The 20,636-nt window shown below is 36.8% G+C and overlaps 1 protein-coding gene across 1 annotated transcript in view; it reads right to left on the bottom strand.

Moving 5' to 3' along the window:
* Positions 1-2,375: 2,375 nt before the first annotated feature.
* The window catches only part of Sol1, a 667,060-nt gene continuing 648,799 nt past the window's right edge, over positions 2,376-20,636 (bottom strand). The window contains exons 12-13 of the mRNA XM_076439137.1: positions 13,323-13,570; positions 2,376-7,105 (exon numbers count right to left, since the gene is read on the bottom strand). Of these exons, the coding sequence (XP_076295252.1) occupies positions 7,047-7,105; positions 13,323-13,570 (307 nt within the window). The 3' untranslated portion in view covers positions 2,376-7,046. The remainder of the gene's footprint in view (positions 7,106-13,322; positions 13,571-20,636) is intronic.

The following is a 20,636-nucleotide window of genomic DNA, read 5'->3' on the forward strand; positions in this document are numbered from 1 at the left end:
TCTGTAAGAAACTGGCGTCATCCGTGGTAAAATGGCAAAACTTTTCATCCTGTTAGTATTTGGAAGATATTGCCAGATAGCGCTGCAGGGATTTTCTGATAAGGTCGATAATGTTGTGTAGAAGCACAGATGAGGTATAGGAGAGATACTCTCGTCACGAACTATCTGGTCGGTGTTACGGGCTTTCCTGTCTAGGCCTCGGGGGGCTCTGAGAGCCATTTCCGTGCCATTTCGATGTCGCGCCGTATGTTACCGATAGTTCACAGATTTAGGCGAATTAGCAAGAACTGAATATTCTATATACTTAATTTTTATTACGGGTGCTCAGTATGAGTTGAAGGCTACACATGTATATGGCGTCTATTTTTGAACAGGGGAGATAGTATTTATGAGGAATATATTACAAAAATACGAAGTGTAACAAAATCAAGTTTCGTTTATTACTCATGTCATTCAATAGTGTTACATACATTAATTTATATTAATTTTATCTATATTCTGTCATTTTTTTGAAACCCAAATGATCCTATCATAAAGTGCAACCCTCCATCTGTAATTAGAGCACTCAAACGTTCGAGAATTTCAGTAAGAATGCATACTATAATTGGCTTGAAAATTTCTCTTAAAAATGTGCATATTTTCTAAAAACTTTTGATCGCGGTTTTTTCCATTTCTCAATTATACGTACGAAACTGCGTTATTTGTTATCGAAACGCAGAAAGTGTACAAGTATACGACGCTATATGGTGAAGGTTACGTGTAGAGTACCGTTTTCTTGTTCAATCCTCTCGATAGGTATCAAGATTATTTATTTGGAAATTAAATTAAATATTGATTTTTACATTGAGATACAAACTGTGAAAGAATTTTTGGACTTCCAAATTAAATGACGTTTTTGTCACAATCTTAAATAAAATTAATTTACGTAGGTACATAGAAGAATTTATTAAATGATGTGTAATATAATTGATAAAAATTACAGAAAATCACACAGTTTATTTTTCGAAAATCATAGTTTATTTCAATAGTTTATTTAAGTTCCTTTGCAGAGTCATGGTAATTAAGCAGCAAAATACATATTCTTTAAAACTATCTAATCGTATCTACTAAAAAGATTTTGTATTTCTCAAACGCGCGAAGTAAAGTATTTTCAAAGTATTATAAATAACCAATCGTAACTTGCTAATATTTTCTTCGATTTTAAATGTTTGCGTATACCTTAGTTGTCTAGCCTACTCGTTGAATAAGAGTCTCGGATCCTTTCGTATCGTTTTCTTCATATTGTAAAAATAATTTTATTCAAAGATCAAGTTTGACTGTCGCGGGAACGCTTATGCCGCTCGTTCCGACATTCGTCTGGGTTCTAATTGCTTCGGATAATTATCTCAAACAATTATACCCAGACACTTCCATGATGTGTAAGAGGAGCATTCTCGTTTCATAGCTCCTTAAGCTGGAGTGGAAGATCTTTCATTGCTTAACGATCTGGCGCAGTTACGGTAGAATTTAACTATCTCTTCAGCATCGCGGCTTGTTTTTGTACAAAAGGAACGCCGGCAAGCGAGAAGAGAATGTTAAGACGTGAAATTGACGAACAGGCTTCCGTAGTACATCCACAGAACGATTTAGGTGGTGAACGTCTGCGAAACTTTCTGCCTATCTTAGCTTATTTTAGTCGCTTAGCATTGCCAAAAGAAAACGATTAATTTGATGGCCCGTTCGTGGAATATTGTCCCGTGGCGAAATTTTGACAACGTCACATTTGACAATACACAAAGATTATTTACCATTAGTAACTCTTTATGAATATTTCTGTGAACTTGTCCAAGATTTATTGTTTCGACAGAATGAAATATAAATTGTCATATTTTCAATATCCTTAAAAATACTAATGTTTATTTGGAAATACGATTTTATACTTACGGATTCCTCGGTAAAAAGATGGTAGTGTATAGCATTAACCCTTTGCAGTCGGAGCTGTTTTAACTCGAAATTTAAACATTTCTTCCGACATACAATAATACCATTCTATATGAATTTTTCATTTTATGGATATGAAATTGATATAATACCTCATACAATACTTAAATGTGTAGTAATTGACTAGGTATCAACATATTTAATAATGCAAACAATACTATGAATAATGGTACAGCAATTGTTAGTGGTGGCTCCGAGTCATCACTCTAAGGGTTAATCGAGTTTTCACAGTTAAGGGCTGAAATACTGGTGCTTTTACTTGTTCAATTGCTATAGTTTGTAGTATGCATTTATTATAGTCACATACTCTATCAAAGAGAGATTTACGCCGTATGTATCTCCATTTTCAAAAACAAGCATATTGAGTCATGGTTAGAAGGTGGAAAGATGATTCGTTTCATATGGATTCATATACTAAGATTTATTAGGACAGTAACGATGATTGCATTACAGTTCAGTAACTTATGCGTGAGATGATCGGCAAGAGCCTCAAAACAGAATAAGAAAATACATCCGCCACTAGCGGATACCGTAGTCGATGCTCAGATCAACGTATCCGGTTTGCCCGGAGCACGACTACGATGCTTTTGAGTAGTTTTAACCGCAGGACAAAGTGTGAGGCGCCCCAGGCGCGACTTCATTAACACGCCAGATCTTGGTGACGTGCGTCGTGTAAGGATAAAACTTTATTTTACTCTTTTTTCATTATTTCCCTTTTTGTTTTGCTTTACGGATCCAGGAACTTGCTGCTAGGCCGCTCCTGAACTTCCTGCCTAATCACGGAGCGCTCGTCGAGTCGTAAATCCCGAGAGGTTGAAGGTTCTTTGTTTTTTTTCGTAACTATTATTCGGCTAATTAAGTCGTTCTCGTACACATTAATCATTCGCGGAACGCATGAAAGCCTGGCGATTGTCGCGAAACCGACCTATGCTCGACAGCGCTTACGTACACTGACTCACGTGAATATTTATTACACTTGGAAAATTCTACAAATATGTGTTTTGTCAATCTACACCGATATTTGCAATACAATGAAAAATATGCTATTGTATTCGGCAAAGTCTACAGAATCGTTCTGTGTAAGAATCATTTGTGTAGCCATTATGGTTACTGCAGAAAAAAATCTTAAAGACTGACTCGATATTCTTCAAATTTTTTTAAATTGTCAAAGGATGAAATCACTTGATAAAGATTTTAAAACTCACGTGCATCAAAATCTATAAAAATGTATGTTTGTAACTAGACTGCGGATTTTTATGCAATATGAAAGTTGTCTGTATTCATTGCAGGGGGCTACTCATTTATTTATTTTCTTAGACATTGTAATAAATGGAAGATATTCGTGAACAGTATTTGTGAATACTTGGAATATTTTTACTATTATGAATTTTATCTACTCAGTTTTGTCATGAATGCATCAAATATCTGCAGTCCATTTATAACAAACATTATATAATATACATTCGTAGTACTTCGCTGTGACGTGTTCAAATCCTTCCGCGAGTCAGTGTACGTTTAATTTTGTTGTGTTCGACGCTTAGTTTTTAATGTTGGGTTGTAAAATAAGTCCTTGCGTTTGCGAGTCTCGGGTGAAGACTCCGAAACGAATTTTTCTCACCGGGTAATTAGAATGCTGGCAGACAAACAGATGTAACTAGAAAACGTTTTGCATATTCTGCGTCGCAACGTGAAACATAAACGCGAAGACTCGATTTACGACTTAATACGAGCAACAGGTGAGTTTTCTCTCACGTGGGTTAACAAACTAATTGACTGATATACCGCCAGAAACGAATACGTACAGTGCGAAAGGACATAATTAGGTAGACTCAAGTTTTGGAACGACCAAAGCTACGACTTGTCATTCTGCTCGTTTTTTAGTTAACTCCGTTACATCTGAGCTTATCGGTACGGAATAAAACAGTATAACTACGTATGTAGTGACAGCAGCTCGAACGGATTAAATATAACAGTATTTACAATGTGAATACTTACACGTAAGCATTTTATAGTGCCGATTTGGGTGTACACTTCCTAATAGTGTTTCCTGTCATCCTCATCTCTTATAGACAACATATAAATAACAATGGATGCAAGCCTTATTAACTGCCTCATATACATCGTACAGTCTCCGCCGTTTGACTTTCTCACACGCTCAGATACGTTCGTATCATACTTTATCTCTCACAGTCATACTATCATTTATAAATCAATTAGAAACTCGGGAGAAGTAGTTAACGTATTATAAACCTATTAAAGAATATTCACAGTAGTCTAACGTACACAATGACAGTATTGCTACCTATTTATGTATCACTGGATACATAGATTTGATATTGAATCCGCAAGTGTTCAATCCTCAATCTGTTTTTTTTTTTTATCGGTTCTCATTTTCCTCCGCGAACCTTCGCGATGTTTTCTTTGGTTTTCGTTCGTATGTATATTTTTCGGGTTTTTTTTTTCCTCTTTGGTTTTTGCGTGCACGCTGCACACAATGCACTTCTACGAGTTCAACGAATTCTCGGCTGGCGGATGTCGTAATTGTACAAAACCACACCACTCTTATTGCTGTTACGCTCGCCGCGATAAGCTCGGGAAAGTGGGGGCTTGTGGCTTTAGTCCGCGAGTTTATAGTTCGAAATAATTTTCTGGGAAAGTGGCGGATCTTTGTGTGATAAAGTTCGCCAGAAACTACCGTTAACTCCGGCATTAATGACTTTCTGCCCGGCTGAAGCTCCGCTGATGCATCTCTTTATACAGCTCCGTCGACTTTTACATCGACCGTTAAACATTTATCTTTATTGATTGCATCGCGAGTGGGCGAACTTTAGCATCGTTCCGGCCGGTAATGTTATTTTATCACGACTGGCTCCTCTGTTTTTCTTTTGTTTCAACCGCGACCAATGCCGGAAGGTAATATGGTACAAAGTTGTAATTGTTTATTATGTTACAAGAGCGCTTTCGGAGATGGTGCATTACCATTGTTTCAGAAAATTATTCCGAACTATGCTGGTCACAGTAGAACCTGTCTCGATCATTAACATCATCTTACAAAATCGATAATCATCGATGGTATAGTGCCACTAAAAAATCTGGAACACTCTTAACTATTCTTCTATGTAATAAATATATACAGAGTGTTCTAACAATGTTGAACATCCTTGAAAAAGTGGTGATTCCTGAGATCATTGGAAGTAACTTTTTCCTTCGTGGAAATGTTCTCCGCGGGTTTGTTCAGGAGTTATTAACGGAAAACACACGGACCAATTAGAGCACAGGTCCCGCTAAGCCTGGCGTTTTTCGTTAATAGCATCAGTGAATTTTTTTGCGAAGGAAAAAGTTACTTCAGTTGACCTCAGGAATCTCATTATTCAAGGAACTGCAACATTGTTAGGACACCCTGTAGAACAATAACAGAATAACATCTCTAACGAAACAGTTCGCTTAATGCCACTAGTTCTCAACTAAAGTAACAGCTTCGAACGCTCCAAACTTTCTAGTACACGTGCACTGAAATCCAATTAATCATGCTTCTTTGCTCGGCTACGACACCTTCTATCAAAATCCCGATCGGTTTATCCGTTCGTTTGACAATCCATTTTTCTGTTTTTTTTTTTGGTGTGTTTGTTACGAATATCTATATATTCTCGCGTATAATCAGACTTGTATACGTCTCTCTAATGAACTAAGAAGGAATGGAAACATCACAGTCGTATAGAGGATGTAATAATAAATGGTGTCCGTACCGGATCGTGTACTTAGGAAGGCAAATTTTCGTGTCTCTTATATCGTTCATTGTACGTCTGACTTTCCAATAATTCATCGAACGGATAGTTTCATAGCGATTTAATAAATTCGTTCCCGTACAAGGAGAGAAACATTAATGATCCATCATTTTCGGAACGTCTCAACGCTACAACAAATGATAGATATACCCTATTACATACACAACACTCATAACATTCTCTCTCTCTCTCTCTCTCTCTCTCTCTCTCTCTCTTTCTCTCTTCGCACGTATTTATTAATTAATTACACTACTTAGGGTGATCCTCGACTCGAAAACGAAAAGGAATACGTTGAAACATGTGTACGGTACGCTTTGGTCAGTAGTAAGCAAGTTCGGTTATAAAATTCACTCGAAGAAACGAACGTGTTCGGAAAATAGATCTATCTGTTACGAGGAATGAAAGTGTAACACCAGGTTAGAACTCATCTTTACGAACTACTCGATACATTGAAAAGAAGTTATCTCTAAAAGAATGGGAGATTTCGTTACATTTTCCTAATTGAACGCCGCGTTAATGATAAGACGAGCGAAGGAAAGCTACCGTAGCAATCGATCTACGAATTATTTCAAATTGCGTACTTCCTTCGAACTATCGAGAATGAACGATAATCTTCAGAACGACGGATCGTCGCAGTTCGTACTGTGGAGAGATTACGAGAAGGTCTCCGGGTCTTCCGCCGCGGCCCGGGCACGTGATGAGTTTCATCTCCGCATGTGTCCGGTACTGGCAGAGAGAGAGGGTAACTTCACCCCTCAAATCTGCTGCCAGGAACCTTCTCGTCATCTCGCAACAATATGTATCTTAGAACGCGTTTCCGTGATCGACGCGTCGTTCTTAAATCAGGCTCGAACAATAAAAAATTCGATATCCTCCGGCGTGTATGAGGTACTTCCAATATGCAGTCCGGATGCTCGATCGTCTTTGAAATTTCTTCGTCGAGAATTTTCCCCCGTAGTAAGTTCGAATACTTTATTGCCAATATCTTTTTCTCAGCTGGGAGGTCGTAAGGTGATGGAGATCGAACCAGCGTCGTATCAGCGCGTTGATGAACCTAATAAATGAATTACGATGTCCCGTGTTGTTGTGATCGTCGTCGGAAGATTGGCGGTGGTCTGTCGAGTTGACGATTTTCATGAGAACGTAGCAAACAATGTAGCAGCCACTTTCCTCGGCATTGCTGGATGACGGGAGAGATTTCGGAATGGCTCCTCCGTCTCCTCGAAGTTACAGTTCGTTGTAAATTGAGCCAAGACCCGTCCAACTAGTTACCGATCGTGATTAAAGCGAAACTCGACCGTGCAGCAGACTCGTGAGCAGAAACGCCAGCATCGATGCACCTGGAACAGAAAAAATCGACCGAGAAGACTCGTGATTACGCCAGATCTGATCATCGGCATAACGAAATTCTAGAAAATCTTTCGAAGTTTCCCATGCGAACAATCATATCGCGGAGTTCGGAGTTACGCGATAACGAGCATTCAACATAAATAAAATAACTTCCAATATACGACGTGGACGCCTTCTTTTTTCTTACGGCGTCCTTCAAACACTCTTTAAGCAGGATGACGGGATCGACTGCCAGGAAACCGTATCGTCACTGATGAAACTCCTTTATGAACGCTTATTTTTAACGCAACGATCAAAATCGTAATATAGAATGTAAAGTGATATAATCGAGTAACTGTAGGAGCGTCATTTTTTTCAGTGGATCATTACCGTGGTTTGATAGTTTATGTAGGGTAGGTTGCGAAATGCGGAGACCTTTTACCACGCTTATATTAGCTTGCTTATTAGAATTTTAAACCACTTACCGATGAGCTAGAGACTTGAAACTTTAAACATAGCTCAGAAGTGAATGACAGTGCAATATTAAAAAACAAATTTTTTTAAAAATTGTGCGTCCAGGAGAAAAAAAATTTTTTTAATATTAACCGTTACACCTCGTCGCGCGACGCTCGGTACATAGTACGTCATCGCGTTCCGCTATCTACTTTTTCAAAAATCAAAATGAACATAAATATCAAGTTTCTAAACAGGATCTACACAAATAATGGAGGCGCTTAAAAATATTGAATATTAAACTATCTGGTAAATTGTTTTTGTACATTCTATTTTCTAAAAACATTTTAATAGCACCAACAGAGCACATCAAACAAAACCAGTCTAAAACGATGCATGTACAAGAAATTTTATTTTCGTTATCCACTAGATAAAAATTAACAAATAACTAGGGAGTAGTACTGTCTATTATCGCAACTAGAATCGACGAAACTCAGAACGTGTTAAATTCGCGAAATGTTTTACTGATTAAAGAGTGACCATTCGTTTTCGTTTTGGTGCGGAATCGAATCCCTTTTTTTCTCTGATCACTGCGATTCGAACCAGACGTCCGAATGAGTTTACAAGCGGCGAAAGAACATTTATATCCTCCGAACCGATGTATTGTACAATGCGGTGCGCTTTTACAGCGAGAGGGGTATCGCAGCATTTCTCGCGTTGATCTGCATCCCAAACGACCTGTAGGGATTTTCGTTCTGCTATGACACGGCCATTGGAAAAATCCTACATCGAGGCACGTCGGGTCGGACATATACCTTGAAAGTAATTGCTATCGAAGGTACATGCCAGAGCGGCAAACAGAAACGCGAAACTTCACTGTATCATAATGAATTGAAACGTTACGCAATTCTGTGCCGCGTGGTAAATAGAAAGTATCAGGTACCCCAGTAATGCAATCAATAACATGGAACATTCCCAGCGTCTTCTGAATACGAAGAAATCGGAATGGTTAACATCGCTCTAGAAATACGGCCACCCTCGCCGTTCTGTTTTGCAAGCTGTTCTGAAACAATGCAACCCAATTCAATTTGATCAGTCGTGTTTGGCGAGCGCGCGCCAGTAATAATTGCCTCCATTTAGTTTCGACGGTGTATTTTTTTGTCCGGTTCAATTACCGGGCAGACTCTCGATAGAGGAAAATCGAACCGGACGCATTAATTACTTTCATGATCGACCAAATCTAGGAGCCGATCCCAATGAACTGCGCTGTCTGTTTGCTGTTTGCCACCGTTACGCAATTGTATTTCACCTTTTAATCCAAGCTTGTGCCATGTTTTCTGCTGTTTTCTTTAGTTTCAAAATAATAACGGGGCTATGTACAAGAACAATGGAAAAACGGTGACTTCAGATTTTAACATTTTTAAAGAAGCATTTCAAGAAACATTTTCTTTTCTTCGAATTAACTATTCTCTGACATATTTCGGTCCAGTGTCAACGTTAATAAGACGAGTACGCATATTTTGAATAGTAGAAATTTCGCAAGAACTTCGCAGTTGGTTTAACTTTAACAATCTAAATGAAGTATCGCGCACGTCAACATTGACAAATGGCTAATCTGTGCTTTGGCGAATGCGTGAATTGCAATGTTGAAATCCGCGCGGGGAGCACAGAGGGTCTAATAGGCCGTCGGTGGCCACTAATGAATGTCGGGAATTAAAACGATGGCTCTCCGGACGATGATCACGATGAATGTGGGGGGAAGAATTAATAAGCGTAACCAGTAGGCGCCCGAGAAATAAGCGAGATATCCCGGTGAATGGGATATTAGTTGGACAGTTACAGGGCGGAATACTTTTCGTAACGTGTAAACCGATTCAATTTAAATTAATGCAAAGGTTTCACGGCGTGTGTGCTCTCTCCGTGCAATATCCGCGACCAGCCACGTACAGAGTACATCCTGATTCGTATTTAATATGTCATTACATAAATTAAATTCATTAAATTAATGTACGGGTACGCGGCTATATCCAAGAACCCTTTGATCGGATCCATGGTAACTTACCATCGGTACGTTATTAATTGTCCTCTATCCGGTCCGTTCGAAAATCGGCGATTCATTAACTCTACTTGTTGATCTCCCTAATATTTTCGGACTTTTTAATACTTCCAGCACCGGCCTTTTATTATCGTTTTTACATGCAAATGTAATTAGTTTCCGTGTACGACCCCCCTCACCCCCACTTCGGCAATTTCCCCGATTATACCGAAATCCTGGTACAGTAATTCCGATTCCATTTAACTTCCGCGGGATTCAATCGAACAATCTATTTCAGCTCCTTTTTTCGGCATTAATGTCTTCGTCGATTTATTCATAAATTGTGGCTCGCGGAGGACTGAACGCCCGGGACTATTACGCGCAGTAATGAATCGGTTTTATTAATCCTATCCATTACACGGCTGAACACAGAATCAAGTGTTCCCGCGCTGAGCTTTATTTAACCGGTCGTTTTTCTTCGCACCCTTCTCCTTCTGCATGATCAAATATTTCGTATCACGCGGCCGTGGTCGTACGTAATTATTATTGTATTGATTATTACTAGATTGCGGATTTTATGCGATTTTGTCGAAAACTAATGGGAGAAATAGTAGATATGTATCTACTCGAAGAAATTTTTAATATTATTTTGAATCACTATTTAGGAAGAAAAATCAATTTTTATTTTGTTCCAGTTTGTTGAAATTGAGGTTGAACATTTCTAGTTTGCACGAACAGCACGGTCTAGTAATTGTGAAAATAAAAATGCTGCTCGAGAGATTCCTATAATTTGAAGTTTTTATAGAAAGTAAAAATTTTTCAATTGTATGAAATTTTATAAAAAAAAATTTGTTGTTTCAATATTTTCACAATTTTTTATTTTACTCTTATCTTCTTACAAAATATTGTGAAGGATATTAAGAAAAATGAAAAATTTTTCCTCGAATATGTTTAAGTCAAGAAGTTTTCTATATTGTGATCAAGAGTATTGCAAAATTGGGTGATCCGAACTTTTTAAATGAATGTGTAAACAAATATATTTGCTTGAAACTATTATAGAAACATTATTAATGAATTTATATAATTCGCTTTTCAACGTAATTTCAAATTACCGAGAATATATTGTCGGATAAAAAGATTATCTACAAAATAAACATGATTAAATAGCTTATATCTTTCAATCGTACAAAGAGCAAGAAGAAATTGGAAACACTTTCTGAATGGATACCAGCAATTGCTTCTTTATATTTCCACGTGTTGTAAACTACAAACCAATCGTAAAGACAAGAATCAAGTTTCCCATGCATAAAGGGAAGCCGAGCAAACTTACAGAAACCTTTGGGGCGATGCATTTTAAAATGCTGCACGTGCGTTTGTTCCTTTTCCTTCGATTCTTTCAAAACGGTCGCTATATAGTTCACACACGTGCTAACTGAAACTGATATTACAAGCTTTGCCTTTTCCAGTGAGATTAATTACTCTACGCTATTTTGTTCGTCCATTTTCACTGCGTTGGACGTGAAAAATTCAGAGTCGCCTTTTTATTTCTATACCCGCTATTGAATCTTTATGCCGTGACTGTTTATAATCGGATTTTCAAGTGCAATTTCAATCTGGTAACATTGATCTTCTGCATCGAGTGCATTTTTTTATATCAATTTATAGAATCGGTTTAAAAAACGCTGCAATCTATAAGTTTAACGATATATTGAATATCTTCTTCACTTTAGTTACTTATGAATTAATTCAATTTTCTATTCAGCTTTGTATAAAATGTAATTTAAAGTTATTCTGAAATTCTCAAATTTTGTTGTACAATTTTCTGCAATACATTCTGTACACGTTATTATACACTTCTTTACAAAATTAAAAGATCACTAAATTATAATCGTAAAGAAATATCGCTGCATTTTACCTGTGTTCATTTAAAAAGGGTGAAGTTTTTTCTGTTCCAAAAAGGGACTGAGATACTATGTAAAGTTGCCTTTTTATTTCGAAATTTTATAAATTCATTTTTTTTTCATATTCGCTTTAATGTTTGACAAGTTTCTTACTCCGTTATATAACAATTAATTGTGAAAACAAGAGTGCTCGGGAAAACTAAATTAAAGGACGTGAAAGTAGAAACTTCGCCCTTTAGAAAATGAGAAGCAGATTGTTGTAGAATTTTTTTACACGAAGCGAACTTCAAAGATCGTCAACCGGTCAGTTATAATTAGGGGTTTCTTCAATTTGTGGAGTAGTGTATCTGCTGAATTTTGCAAACCAATGACGACAATATCATTTTAGATGAATTGACTACGAGAAAAGATTACAACTTTTAAAATACATAATTGTAGCTTCTAATCGATAACAGTCTCGATTGACGTTTGTCCAGTGTTTGGTTCACTTTGCAACCTTAACCTCCCGATTGATCAACCTTTCCGATTTCATATACTTCGTGCGTATTCGTATTCGTGTTGGAACATAATATCTATCCTGAACAAAGCATAATATTACAAATGTGTACATCCGCAGCAGCCAGAGGGCTGATGCAGGAACCGGTATTTACTTCCTGTTTCCTATAGTGCCCTCGATTCGTCCGATTTATGTACGATTAAAGCAAACGTATCTATCCCCGGGGTGATTAATAATGGAAGAAAGTACACAAAAACTCGATTTCTTCTATCAATACCTGCAGGCCAGATCTGGCCTATCGCAAATCCTCCTATAAATTGCATAAAATCTCTTTTGCACCAGCGCCACCGGCTTCTGCTGTTTCGGATGTAAACTGTCTATTATTCATGGGATTGCATGATAAATCCGTGCAATCCAATGAGTGGCCCGAGTTTTTTTCCACCCCCAAAAACTGCTGTCTCCCGTTATCTACGCCCCGGCGAAATATTCACGAATTTTTACATCTGTCAGCGATCTTCTTGCTCGGTTATGCACAAGTGGGATTATAAGAAATTTATACGTCGCCGTTGCTACTCGCAGCACGGCATTGTAATATCGTTTGCATTGCAAACTATGTTTCGCGAGTGTTCCCCTAATTGATCTCCAATTCCTAAGTTCTAGTATCAGCGATAGGGCATCGATTCAATTATCACGCTTCATATGCATTTCAAAAACTAGTCTCGCCAGTTTTATGCACATTCAATTTCATATATCTTTGTAGATATTTTATCACTTCTTTTATGAAACACTGATTAAAAATTGTGTAACGTAATACGAGAAAATCTCATGTTAATTTTAATGGACTAGAATGATAAGTGTTTAAAATTGTATGGTAATCACGCGGAAAGCGTTTTATATTTTTATTTATCGTGCCGACATGTTTACAAATTTTCAGTCTAAATCGTGTGTTCTTAATAATTAATTTTTTGAGCTCCCTTTATTTATGTAATCTCGAATTTAATATTCCACGTTTTCCGTTTACTGAAATATTATTTTCTTAAATGCACACAAAAATTATGTCCAAGCTGGATTTGTGTAAACAATTCAGAAAGAATTTTTTACCACTTTTCCAATAATTGTAGCAAATACTGTAACGCTCCTACAGTTTTTAATTTTTCTTACGAAAGTATATAAATATTTTTTCTGATTTTGTTACGAATTTAGACGGATAGTGATTTAATAACTATCATCCAATTTCCGCGCAAGAAGAAATTAACCAGACGGGTGTGAAAACCCGAGGGAACGTAAAAGCCTCGGGTATGGAAAGAGACGAAAAGTTGTGGGCAAAGGAAATTTAGTTGTACCTTTTAACATTGACGCGTTACTCGTTGGTGGCTTTGTTGTATAATTTCCTTCTTCGTCCACAAACACGTAGCTGGCGTTAAATCCTGTTCCGTCGTATCTGTCATTACTTTTAAAAGTCACACGAAAGAACTTCCTGTCGCTTGCTACGTCGAACTCCTTCAGCTGGCCACAATGCCTCGAGAACTTCCTGTCCCTGGACATGTAATTTGAAAATTCGACGTAGTCGCTCGCAGACACCGGGTCGCATCTGAAAAAGTCATAATTACACGGGTCATAATCTACAATCTCACTGTAGAAAATCCACTGAAAATCCACAAAAATTACACGTCGAAACATTTTACAACGTGTCTCAAATACAATAAAAGAAATTATGCGGATTATGCGGAATAAAAATTGTGGTGAAATAGAAATTAATTTCTTTCCTTAATGTGTTTAATTGGTTGAAAATAATATAACAGTATTTTTGAAGTTTTCTAATATTTTTACTGTATTTTAGATTACTTGAAAATTATTTACTAAAAATATGTGTACCAAAATTTATTACTAGACTGCGGATCTACATGCAAAGTCTCATTTTCAAGTTTGCCAGGGGTAGTAGAATCACCCCCATTCTGTATAATTGCTTCTTAGACTTTCGTTTGTATGCTGTATATTTGTAGCGATGCTTCCGCAAACAATAACCAGATTGATAACGATGTAAAAGTAATTAGCACAAGGAATGGCTCCACGAGGCACCGGTCCAAACGTACGAGCTTTTCGCCTTCGGTCTGTATATTATTACTTTTGTAAATATATTCAGCGACTGGTGAACTGGAAAAGCCCGCCTCAGTTTTTCTGGCAGGCGAAAGCGCTAAGCAAATAAAACAGTGCTAATTAATTCCGCTGCGCTCGACAATTTCAGAGCTCGCGTTTCTGTTATTTTCACGGTGGACAATTGGCTGGACGGTGGCGTTCCTTGGACCGTGTGCCTACGCTGCCATTAAAGTTATTTTCGCGCATCCGAACGGAACAAAAAATCGAAGTTGGGAGAAGGCCGGTTGCCTGCCGGCCCGACGCGGCCCGGCTCGATGGCCGCTCTCGCACCATGCAGAAATAAAACGTTGTTTCTGACGTTCCGCCGCGGCGTTCGCGAACTTTAATCACGGATTATGTAACCGGCGAATGGATTCGTTGACTTCGTTGAAGTGGCGGGAAATATTTATGGAGCACGGAGACCTGGAATAAAATCTGAGGCCAGGGGAATATCCAAAGGATTCTGATTGTAAAGCCGGCTTCTCCCTCTCTCTCTCTCTCTCTCTCTCTCCGTGGTGTGGCGCGGCACGGTGGCTTCAACTACGCATGTATATTAAAGTTATGCGCGGGAAGAGCCAAGATTGAATTACTTATGGAATTGCCGGTCCACGGCTATGAAAGCAATTTATGGGCAGGCGCAAGAAGACCGAGAAAAAGCATTCGAACTACCCTCGATATTCACCCGTGAAAAGGTGAATATTTCAGGGCCATCCTCGCCCGGACACTTCGTCGTCCATGTATATCAATTTACGGTGGACTGTATAATGTTCAACTTCGTCGAAAATATAAATTTTCACCGAACGGCCGGCCCAGCTTAGACGGCCTTGAATAATACACCTGCGTTTGTATTTTATACATAATAGAATCGGACGGCCAACACAGGGACTTCTCTTCCGTGTAGAGTAGGTCGTCCCATAAATTTTAAGGGTTTCTAAATAGAGTGCTGCGCGCCGAGGGTACCTCGAAATTGATATAGTGATGTATTCCTCCGGTAATAAGCGGACAGAGGATGCCCGCGTGAATTCATACTTTTAACCGAGACTCGGTAAAAGCAACTTGGAATTTGTTATGTTCTTTCGAACAACGTATGTATTTTTTTCTGTGACGGCGAATAACTACAGACTTGTATATTAGACTGCGGATTTTCTGCGTTTATCACTAAATTGGACAAGTGCTATTATTTAAAGCAGTACAAAGATTAATATTATAGTTTTCTATTAATATATTATTTCCAATGTATGGAAATCATTAAATCTTTTGAAGAATTTTTATTATAATATTATAGGAAAATAAATACACGAATATTGTCTTAAAAATTCAAGAATTTCCACAGCTTCCAATTTTCTAGATCTTGTTTTTCATACAACACTTTATAACTGATTGCAAATAGATTAATATTTTACTAAATTCAACGTCTTCTAGCAGATTGCAATTACACGAATGTTGGAAATTATATTGGAAATTAAATGGTTTCCAGTGTCAATTTCCTAGTTTAGAAAAAATACGAGCATAATTAAAGCAACAGTGACCAAGTTCATAATGGATTATCACCGGAATTCCAAATATTTTGTCAAAAGTGAGACTAAGAAGACTGGCTTTAAAGTGCTGGCGTGTAGCTTATATCTATTAAAAGTTTCACTCGGAACAAAACTTCTTACGGACAGCATTTTTCTCGAGACCCGTGGGCTAATTTAGGAAGATAGAATTAAATGTCTTAATACTTCTCCCAGTAAATATGTACTTTGTAAAATGTTTAATCTCGTCGATTTGTATTCCAGTGACGATGTTTATCATGTTATAGAATTTTCTTGATAATATCGATTGCATGTATGTGTCCATAATTATGAAAACGGTCTAACCTAAAATTTAACACACTAAGTGTCTAACTTCGGAAACAATTTCAGAAGTTATTAAATTGTGGAACTCGTAGAAAACAATTTCAGCTTTGGCAATTAATTAAACAATTCAATCTCGAAAGACCCTCTTCGTGGGGCTTTTTCGGGAGTGGCTGAAGTATCACACGGTTTCATTTTATAAGACAAACAGAAGCCTGATGAATGAAAAAGAATTATGTCAACAGAATGTTAATCGAGGCTAGGCATTGTCAATTTAAAACTTCTCATTAGTTTGAAAGAACAATTTGATGTTTTTCTAGTCGATAACGAATTAACTTTTAGGGAGCAAACCCATAAAAAGTACGATATACCTGACTTTCTATGGCCTGATGGTGTGTTTAGTAGTTTGTTTTTCGAAAAAAGACGCGCATTGACACAATGGCCGTCCACTCCATCTTGATCACTCAAGTATAATAAATTGAGATTGACTATAGCAGAGTAGAGAGCTGCTATGGCTAAATTGTGGATTTTTAGACACATTTTCATTTTTATAACTCTGTTATAAACGGACCTTTATGCAAAATAAAAATTGCTTCAATAGCAAGAAACAGGAGCCAAATACATATTAGAAATGATATCGTTCATTCAGAGAAGAAGTGACGTAAGTAAAAAAAAAGGAAATTTTACGGGAGAGCCATTTGAAAATTACATAAAATTGCCAATTTTTTTTATTCTATATAAATATTTAGATACCGAGTTAATTATCATGTACGTTAATTATAAAAAAAGTACACCACAATTTATATATTTATTATCAAACTTTACTTAAAAATATAGTTCGAGTTGTGTCACTTTTCTTATGCATGAATGATATCGTTGAGAATTCTGGCGATCTATGTATCGCAATTAAAGACGAAATGGAAGCAGGTTATGGCAAGAATAAATGTAATTGATAATGCCGATTTATGCGGACTGTTCCTCAGGAATGTATTCATTCCTGAAAATAATATATCGCGACCGTAAGAAATATTGATAGGAGAGCGATGGCGCTATTATCGCGAAAGGGGAAAAATATATCGCGACCAGCTCCTTGTACCGATGACATAAGTGGCAATTCCTGTGATAGATCATCATTCGGCCTTCTCGTTTGGGGACATATATTTTCGACTGTTTACTCGGGTCTGGATTTACGAGTAAGAATGTATCTTCCTTGTTCCGAAATGGAAACGCAATGATCTAAGGAACTGTCCTGTCCCCCTATCGCGCACTCCCCTTAATCGAACTTCCGCTTGAACCATAATACAGTGACTCATGGAATTATATTGGCCGGAGCTGAGAAAAACGCGGAAAATACGAAAAGAATTTTTCAGATATTTTTATCGAAGAATAGTTGAAACTAGCAACCAACTCACAAAATAAAGCAGTAAAGTTGGAATTCACTGTTCGAAACCAAAAAATTATTAGTAAAGTTACTTAAAATTTAATGGCAAATAAAATTCTATTTCGAATACAGTCCTTAATACTCAACGTACGAGTAGGGTACACCTTATAGTTAAACTAGAATTCTTAATTGTTATTCAAATTAGTAATACATTGAATTGAAAAAGATCACATACTCGTGCCAGTACTTCAATGCTGAAAATCCAACACTTTCATATAAACGCACCTGTTCAACTGTATTAAATAGGAAATGAAATATCTGAGGTGAGGCAGTTTAACCAGTTTTTCAATTTTTGTTTAATAGTTGCACTAATGCAATTTTACAGTCCATAGTATGTTCTAGTTGAGTTAATTATCCTGAAAAACTACAAAGTCCTGTCAAAAAGAGTATTTAAAGGAATATTTACAAGCTTCTTTTCCGAGTGTCCTGTTAATAAGCTACCAGTAAATAAAGTGTTGACTTTATTAACAAAATAAAAAGTACATTATGACTAGTATGACACTCGTCAGACTTTGTCCTCGACCAATCCGCAGGTGTGTCAAATCGAGGCCGAATTCGAGGCTTCGCAGGATCGATGAAGTCGCGAGACCTACTTTTCGTCTTTCCCCTTGGCGCGATTGTTTAAAAGTTCGACCGAAATTGGAAAAAAAGGCAGGACTAATTAGCGGTTCTCCCGCGGTAATGAACGAGGCGTCGTGTTACAGTAGGTTATTGATGGCGATTTAACGTGATCCAATTAGGTCGTTGTGTGGTCAGCTTCTTCTTTTCCCCCGTAATAGTATTTCGATTTCGCGTCCGGTCCTAATGCTTCGGTGCCAGGTTTCGTTCTACTGTTACTACGCTAATTAAACTTGCTTGATAATCAGCTCTATCCGGGGAACGAGCCCGTGACGCAAACACTTTACGTTTTGATGGACGGTTCCGGGCCTATCGGTTACAAGACACTGGCTCCTCGGACTCTGAACGTCTCGAATGAGCAGCTCGAAACTTTGTTTGGCGCAGTTTGATTTAGTGGAACGTCGAATTATATCAGGAAACCAATCGAACTAGTATCGAATCCCATCCAGTAGACTTCTAGTTGACTAAGGATGCTCACTTTGTCTCACCTCGTCCTGCTCGGTGACGAAAAGGCAGTCGGACCGGAATCGATACATCGGATTCCAGTCACGATAGAGTTGTCGGTTTATCTCGTCTGTACGATGGTTACGTTTCTCTGTACTTTTATATTGTTTCCAAGTTTCCCCTTTATTAGATTTTCAGAGTTATTGCTTCATACTTCCCCTTTTATGGGGAATTATAGATTTTTTGTAGCGCTCGTGGAATGAATTGAAAGAATCCTTTGATTAATATAGCTTCGCCCCGAGTCGAATTTATTATCACGTTGGCATGTATAAAATGGCTAATTGATAAGAGTGACGTTAAACAAATTTCACTTCCTTCTAGATCAAACTCATTGATCACGGAAAGCATCATTCTGAACACATTTGAAGAAATTAAAAACACTGTGCTAGTATTTCCAACTCACTGAAATCATTTAAAAAGAAATAAATGTCTATGCAGCTTCTGTTTTTTTGCAATTAAGGCAGACAATTTTTATTTTGTATACATATAACCAATATGTTCGGTCAGCAAATTATCACGTTCGCGATTGTACTACGGTAAAATTGAATTTTTTGGAAGTTCCCGTTTTTTATTGGCGAGATTGGTATCTCCATTTTCAAATTGTTTCTGTCATCATTTATATTTTGTTCAAACGTCACCAATGATGTTCATTCATATAAAAAGAAAAAATGATATTTATTAAATAAAAAATTATTATATATAAACTGAAGATTGGACATCAAAAATATCAGCTTTGTACCCTAAAATGATTTATAATAAACCTGTAGACTATAGCAGCATTTAAAATCGGACACCTTATATATGTAACATACAATAATATTATGCCGATTTTAATTATATCTCGGATAGTAATTAAGTATAAATTTTTCATGCCATTTATGTCTTCAAAGATTTACTAATGATTTTCTGAAACTGTATTTAACGATTCTCCTTTGTCCTACATTATAGAAGAAAATTGCGTTATTAACGTTTCCAAGATAGAAGAGAGAACAGATGGTTAATTATACCCGAAAAGAAAATATCTTACAACCAAATCGCAGAAGTTGATGAAAGTTCATATTCTCGGTGGAATTACACAGGAAAGAATATCAAAGAAAAATTTTATCTGTATTTTGCAGATTTTATTAAATTCAGAAGATCGTGGAAGTTTTAAAACGTTTTAATATAATATTTATTTTCTTGGAATATACTCTCGTGTACACATTGCAACTGCATCTTCAAATTTAGTTTTTCCTTAATTTTTTACTTATCTTTCCTATGAAATATCAATTCCTCTTCGTCAAATAATAATTTCAGAAATTCTGTCTCTATCCATTTTTTAACTGGTCATTCTTTATATGAATAGTGATGAATGAGATATTTTATGTAAAAGCGATAAAAATTCAAGGTAAAACTGCACGTGTAGATCTACTTTATTAAACGTAACACTCATATTTCTGTTATCTCAATCCAATAAATCATATTTTTACATATATTTTCCTTTTCAACCGTCCAATTGAAATAATACAGCACATGAGAAACTTGCGTTTATTCAGCTCATTTTCAGTATTGATAAAGGTACGCCAACAGACGAGATATACTGTCAGTCATAAAAATGTACTTACATTTTTACCACTCTTGTATTTAAAAAAATAAATGAAAATCTTAAATATTCCATTATTAAGGGACGTTGTTTAATGACAATGTTAAAGAAATTACGAACAAAATCGAGAAATTAACGACATAATTACACAGATAGCTAAATAAATTCTTTGAAGTTTATTATTTCATATGTCGTCATTTATTCAGAGTTTATTAAATTCCGAGTAAGAAGTAAATGAACGTTCATAAAGCATGTCAAATATGGCACAGTAAAGAGAAATAAATTCAATCTCCTCACTTTTATATGTAATACAATTTAACAGACAATAATCACCAGACTGCGGAGTTTATACATTTATGACAAAAACGAGTTGATCCTTCATATTTAAGGAAAGAAAGGAGCTTCAGTATGTCTACTAACAACATGCATCGACTTACACAATTTTTATTTTATATAAAAGCCCACAGTCTACTAATCACGTTTTTATAATTCGGTAGATTTGATGTTAATCGCACCATAAATCTTCTTCAGATGACTCTTT

Source organism: Lasioglossum baleicum, chromosome 15, assembly GCF_051020765.1.
Source record: "Lasioglossum baleicum chromosome 15, iyLasBale1, whole genome shotgun sequence".
Taxonomy (NCBI): Eukaryota; Metazoa; Arthropoda; class Insecta; order Hymenoptera; family Halictidae; genus Lasioglossum; species Lasioglossum baleicum.